The 7,372-nt window shown below is 38.6% G+C and overlaps 1 protein-coding gene across 1 annotated transcript; it reads right to left on the bottom strand.

The window, feature by feature from the left end:
• Nucleotides 1–4,003: 4,003 nt before the first annotated feature.
• Nucleotides 4,004–6,789, bottom strand: rxfp3.2a (relaxin family peptide receptor 3.2a). The gene has a single exon (XM_058755952.1). It carries the CDS (start codon nt 6,620–6,622, stop codon nt 5,423–5,425), a length of 1,200 nt encoding a protein of 399 aa, XP_058611935.1. The 5' UTR covers nt 6,623–6,789; the 3' UTR covers nt 4,004–5,422.
• Between the last annotated feature and the right edge of the window lie 583 nt (nt 6,790–7,372).

The raw sequence follows: 7,372 nt of genomic DNA, 5'->3' as shown, positions 1-7,372 counted from the left end.
CAGCAATTTCGTCCAGAGCTCCAGGTAACAGGCAAGCAAATTTAAGATTCACCACAGAATCCGGAAACATATCAACTGCCAGCTCTGCTATAAAGCAATGCTGTGCCACCTGTTTTAAATTCACAGGCACAATCTGAATATTTAAATTAAAAAGAAATTAAAATATAAACACAATCCAGTGCATTGGAATCTCAGTGATTAGATGTGCGTTTTATTCTCCAGTCACAGATGTAAAACCTGAAACTGATTTAAATGCAATCTAGATGACGGATGAAAGGATGAAGAACTGTATTGTCAGTTGACACACATGATTAATAAAGAGCCCTTCATGAGCCGAGTTTGTGCATCACACATGACATCTATTTGAGCATGTGGAGAGATGCAAAGACTTAACCAAGACTGACAGCTCATAATGATGAATGTGAGTCAAGAGGTCATGGTTGTGCATGTAGCAGTGAACGTTTTCTCCAAAAGGACACCATTGAACAGAACTGCGTTATTATTCTGTGTGCATGAAGCTTTATGGCTTTCATCAAGCGAGAAGCATGTCATAGAAACCACATCATCACATTTCCATTCCTGCACCTAACCTGTATACAAGCCAGGCTAATGCAAATGCAAAAATAATAACAATAATAATTCCTTGGCAGAACTTAATTTTGTTGTGGGCATCAGAAATGGGATAGTTCACCCAAAACGAAAATCTGTCTTTGTTTATTGGCCTTCCTATCATTACAAACCTGTATGAGTTACTTTGATCTGTGTAACACAAAAAAAGATATTTTGAAGAAATATTTTCTCATTAAATTAAAAACACATTATTTTAAAGGGTGGTTGACTATTTTTTTCTTTTTTTTTTTTCTAGGCTTGATTGTGTTTATGGGGTGCAGTCAAACATGTGTTCATGCTTAGTTTTTCGAAAAACGCATTTTTCACATAATTTACCTCTCTGTCCCTTCTCTGATAAACGCCCAGATTATTTCCTGGTTTTATGAAGCCCTCCCTCAGAAATACGTGCTGGACTCTGATTGGTTAGCTGGTAAAGTGTGTTGTGATTCGTTAAACCGCCTCTGCTGCGCGTCTGAAGGTCCCGCCCCTCGCCTCGGCGGCATGTGCTCCAGTTGTATTGAAAACAATGGCGTCATCTATATTGCTTATCAATTTGAGCCTGCAGAGGATATTAGTGGAGAGGATCACGCAGAACCTGTGCAAGCACAGCTTTTAATGGTATGTGTTTTTTTTGTTGTTGTTTTTGGTTCATACTTTTAGATAGGCTGTTATTTGTAAGTGCTACTGCTTCTGTTAGCCTTTAATATACGGTTTTATCCTGATTTAAGCGTGCACGGCAACCGCATCCATGTATAACGCTTCTCATAGCTATGTGAAAATAAGTGTATAATTGGAACAGTTTGTTGGAGCTGATCTGACGATCTGAATGAGAGAGAGAGAGATTTTTTTTTTCATTTCAAAGCTACTTTATTGAACAATTTTAACAACAATCCATACAATGGATCTCATTTAAAATCCACACAAAACACCAAATATATTATTCAATACAACTTGAAAAAAATAAATCATCGTCTATAACAGTGCACAAAACATCTTCATAATTCCATACACCTTTAAAGCCTTCAATATTATTCACTAATTTATAAAACATAAATTCATACTAGACTTCTGAAAGTGCCATCAACATCATTTCCTTCCTTCCCTTCTACTTTTTTCCTTCTAGTTAGAAAAATTGCCGTCTTCGCTTGGCCAACAATAAAATGTAATAAACGTCCCTTTCTTCTACTTTCTTTCCAATATTTAAAACCATAAATAAAAACAACATTGGAAAAAACAACCTTGTAACCTATAAAAATTTATTGAAGTCTTAAAAACAGAAGATTCAATCTATTACAATACAAAAAACAGTGAAATATTGTTTCTCTATTTTCACAGAAGGGGCACTTACTTTCAACAGATCGATTAATAATGCTTACAAATGCATTCACAGCAACAATTCCATGTATTAATTTCCATTGTAAGTCTCAAGTAATTTTGGTCAGTGGTGGTTTACATAATATTCTCCATTCAGGCTTACAATTCTCATCAACCCCAAAATGTAATTTCCAAGGGATATCTGTTTTATGCTTAAGCTTATCTTTGTTCAAAACTTTAACACTCATCTCATAAAGTTTTTACCCACAACTGAGCATATTTCCAAACTCTTTACTCCCATAAGAAAAGGGTGAACAAGCTCTTCTTCTACAAAACCTGGTGAAACCTCCATATTTGGAAAAGAGTCATTGTTATCAGGTGCGCATCCATTGTTGTATCTCATTATTAAACTCATCTCCTCTTCGATTAAGAGTCTTTTAACTCTGTCCAAGAAATCTCCAACTATCCTCCTTGATTTTATTCCCAGACGCTGGGCCGTTGCATCAACTCTGTCAAAGTCACATCCACAAATGTCCAACAATTGCCCCAAGGTGACCACTTTCACATTTTTCAAGCTTCGGGTTATTCCAAGGAAAGACATTTCACCAATGTCCAATCTTGCTCCTCCCACTAATGGTTCCTTCAGGAGCCAAAACTATGACAAAACGGGTGTCTTCTTTGATATTTTCATAAAACCCCATGCTTTCAAAACACTATAATAGTACAAGGGTGGATCTTTCAAGTCTTTGTCCACACATTTGGTCCAAAAAAGATTTTTAGCAAGTCCCATTCCTCCCACTCTCTCCAATATGAGACTTGCTCCAGCCTTCCATACATTATTTTCACCATAAAGAAACTTTTGCACAAACTGTAACCTGAAAGCTGTTTTTCTGCTTTCTAGGTAATCAAGCCCTTGCCCCCCTTCATCTCTTGGTAAGAACAAAATACATTGTGGAACCCAATTCCACCTGTTCCAGAAAAAATCAACAATTAATGCTTGTATCTTTGATTACAAACCCATGGGTGGCTCAAGTGATGCCAGATGATGCCACAGGGTAGAAGCCACCAAATTGTTAATTATAAGTGTACGCCCCCTGTAAGACATTCTAGGTAGTAGCCATTTCCACCTTCTTAATTTTCCTAAAATAATTTCTACTACCTCAGAGAGAGATATGAGAGGAGGGGGAGAGGGATATGCAGAGCAGTATTAAGAACAATGCAATGAATCAAATGCTCTCAGTAGTTGTTCTTCGAGATGAAATACATTACTCAATATTATGTGCATCATATACTGTACAGCACCAATTATTAAAATTAGTAAAAAAGCGTGCACTGTAAAAAATGGCAAATTGCAATTCTTAACTTAAAGAGACCATTTAACTTGATTTAAGCCATACAAAAAGTTTATTTATCTGGTCCATTTATCTTAATTCAGTAATGAAATTATATTTTTGAATTAAATAAAACCAGTTCAGGGCACCATTTATTTATTTATGTAGTCTATTTATTTATTTATTTATTTGCTGTCCGCTTATTTAAAACTTTTTTTGCATATTTTATTTTTTATTTATATATTTATACTGCTTAATGTTTATCAGTTATAAAACTGGTTATGGAAGGGCATTGCATTGTAGGATACAGTAATATTTACAGTGTGCTCTTGTTGTACACTAAATATTTTTGCAAATGTTTTGTGTATACATACAAATGATATACACAGTATATATGAATTTGACACACATTAAAGACTGCAGAATTTGCATCATGCAATGCAACTTGAATATCAATGAAGACTGCAGAAATTGCTCAAATTAAAAATTAAAGTTTGCAATTAATATGTGAAAAAAAAAGAGCACTCATAAGATTTCCTTTCACTGGTGACATGTTACTTATTATCAAATCATAATTTGATCGCTGGATTTAGTGACATAAAGCACACTTTTAGAGTACTTGACAAAACATTTTTATACACACCTAATAACAAACTCCACTTTACCTTGATTTCATTCACTCTATTATTGCAACCAAAGGGAATAAGCAAAAAAAAAAAAATGTAAAAAAATAGAGGATTTGCCTTGAAACGTTTTTATTTACACTGAGCCATATACTGTACAATTCAGCAAAGTGAACCATTGCACTTGACTCAGATGATGTGTCAGAAGTGGATTCATTTGTGAGAGAAACACTTGAAAATGACACATTGTTATGAAACTCCATCAAAAAGAGTTATCGTGTGGATGATTGTGTTTAGTCTGCATTCAGCAGCATTTGTTCAGAGATGATAAATGGACTGAACTATACAAAGGGTTCAAGGACAGTTTAGAAAATGCTTTCTCTCCTCATGGCTTTTTCCTCTGAAGGTCGGCAAAGTTCATTTGATATTTTTCCCAGCATGAGAGAATAAACTCGGTCACAGTGAGCGAGTTACAGTTCTGAAGCTCAGCTTTTGGAAACACTGCATATCCATGAAGACGTTGGCCGTTTGGGATGGTCTGAACAACAAATGTTTCCATGCAGTAGAATCAGCTATCATGATCTCATATCACATTAGCAGTCAGGAGTTTGGACACACCTTCTCATTTCTTATAACAACTGTTATCAACATTTTACAATAACGAACCCTTCATTTTCTGTGCTCTCAGAAAAGGGAGTCATCGTAAATAGCTCAAAGGTGATGTGACACAAAGTACAGTGTTATAAATGTACATTAATTATTTTAAAATAAGAAAATAAACTTGATTTACAATGATAACAACTGTGGAAATGTGCCATCACAGTCTGTGAAAAGAGTCCATAGAAGTCATCAAAACTATGTGAAATAGCACAAATAGTGTGTGTGTTATTATGTAATGAAGGACGAACATGTATTCTGAACACTTGTTGATGCTTTTACATCAATATCTTCAATTCACCCATTCAATAAAAATACATTTAAATAAATAAATTAATTACATTTATTGTCATTAATTGTTAGTCATTTTGTTGTTTCACCCTTATGTGTTTTAGAAATATTTCCTTAAACTTGTATTGGGAAAAAAGGAAAGAAAAAAAGAAAAAGAAAAATCTAGGAAAGTTTAAATAAAAAATAAATGTAAATACATATATGCATTTAATTTTTAGTTAATTTTTACTCATTTTGTTTTATCCTTATGCTTATTAAGAAATGTCCTTAAACACAATGAATTAGTAGGCCTACTGGAATAAAAAATAAATAAATAAAAAATCTGTAGAAACCATTTCCAATGGTACTAAATTTCACAAAGAATTTTTAAAAATGATTTGTTTTTGCTTCACTGCTTCATCTGCTTAAATTAACCCAAACAAACATACATTCAGAAACATTTCCTTAAACTAAAAGAAAAAAAACATGCCTTGAAGTTTTTGATATTCTATTTCAAGTCAGCAATGTCTGATAATTGCAAATCCACGTTGCAGAGGTATACAAAGATGCATTCAAAAGTTCAAGCGAGTCTCAGTGGCTTTTTCCTCGTTGATAACATCACACCCCGATCTCCATCTGCACCACGGACACCGCAGGCGGAGCCTCCGCCACCTTCTTTCCCCGGTACACCAGCTTGGCCAGGTTCCGGATGGACGGAGTGGCTCTAAACAGCAGTTTCTTGAGGCCGGTGCGGTACTCCTGGCGGATCAGACAGTACAGCACCGGGTTCAGGCAGCTGTTGGTGTGCGCCAGGCACACGGTGATGGGGAACGCGTAGGCCTGCGCGTTGTAAAACGCGTTGCTGAACGGCACCAGGTCGAATTTGATGAGCACTCCCCAAAGGGTCAGCGCCTGGTTGGGCAGCCAGCACAGAAAGAACGACAGAACTACGATGGTGACCGATCTGGTGACTTTGGAACGGCGCTTGTGCCGCCCTCTCTCGCTGTCCGAGCCGGGAATTCCACTGACGCGCCGCCGCAGAACGAAGCGCAGCAGCAGGAGGTAACAAACGCAGATGATGACCAGCGGAATCACGAAGCCCAGGAGGACCTTCTGGGTTTGATAGAGACCCAAAAGCAGCTGCGGGTCCCAGCTACCGGAATCCGAGAAGCGCACGAGGCACAGCTCGTCGTCGGACACCTGCGCCGTGGTGGAGTAAACCGCGTGAGGGATGGTGGCAACCACGGACACTATCCAGATTCCCAAGCTGGCCCACTTGACCTCGGCCGAGGCCGTTTTGGGACTTTGCATCCGCAAGGATGAGGACAAGGAGCAGTAGCGCGCAACGCTCATGGCCGTCAAGAAGAACACGCTCGCGTACATGTTCATAGTGGTGACTGAGCTGATGATCTTGCACATCACCTTTCCAAACGGCCATCTGAAGTCCAAAGCGGTGTCCACGGCCCAGAACGGAAGAGTCAGGACGAACTGCAGGTCCGTCACGGCTAGACTCATGACGAAGCAGTTGATGGACGACTGCTTGAGTCTGTGGCGCGACTGGAGCAGGTAAAGCGCCAACAGGTTCCCGACGAGCCCCAGAGCGCACACGATCAGGTAGACGAGCGCGATCACGACGCGCATGGCCATGCTCGAGCTGTCGCCGTAGAGCTCCGGCGCGGACTCTTTGGAGAGTAGCTGCAGCCAGCAGCGGAGAGACAGGTTGTGGAGAGCGGTCCGGTTCGACAGCGCATCGCCCTCGTCCAGTGCCGGTCCGCACGCCGCTAAACCCGGTGCCAACGCGCTGCTGTTTCCCTGCATGGCACGGCTTTACGCACCCGTACGATTTCTATAAGATTCCATGTGCTACGCAAATGTGTTACTAAAAGTCATCCTACAGGTGCAGCACGTGATTCCTCATGCGCGTAAACTCTTTATTCCTATTTTTAAGTACGGTTGCTGCGTGAATCTGTGCCGCAGCCGCTACTCTCTCCTTTGACTCTCTGCACCTGAATGAGCTCATGGAGCATCACCGGGCTTTATAAAGGGCTGCTGTCACATGGGGACGTTTTCACTTGCCATTGAAAAAAAAAATAATAATAAATAAATAAATAAAAATCATTAATGTAGTTTATTTTTATTTAACCTGAAAGGCTGTACAGACATTTGGATAAAAGCATCTGCCAAATTAATAAATGTATATTCCACAAAACTGAAATTCCACAAATACCCACTGTAGAAAATGTACAGTGTAGCTGGCATAAAACACGTCTATGAACTAGTTTTATTTTATTTTTGAGTTAAATTATATATACATTATCATTAAATTATATTTTTAATTGTCATTGAATTATCACATAAGGATTATAATGATTATGATTATCATTTTTCTTTAACGCTACATTATGATGTTACTTTTGGCATTCTAGCAGTTGAAGCAACTTCAAGTGACCTGCAGAGGAATATTGTTCAGGTCGTTACGTGAGTTGTGCTGCGGCTCCGCTATTCTGCGCGCAACCTGATCTCACAGAATTCCGTGTAATGTTCACGGACTTAATTAACCTCAGAATC

This window comes from Onychostoma macrolepis, chromosome 02 (genome assembly GCF_012432095.1).
Source record: "Onychostoma macrolepis isolate SWU-2019 chromosome 02, ASM1243209v1, whole genome shotgun sequence".
NCBI lineage: Eukaryota > Metazoa > Chordata > Actinopteri > Cypriniformes > Cyprinidae > Onychostoma > Onychostoma macrolepis.
This window is presented reverse-complemented; position numbering and strand designations above follow the sequence as displayed.

What these genes read in the sequence shown, in the direction of transcription:
- rxfp3.2a (XM_058755952.1), bottom strand. Translation starts at nt 6,622, where the DNA reads ATGCAGGGAAACAGCAGCGCGTTGGCACCGGGTTTAGCGGCGTGCGGA.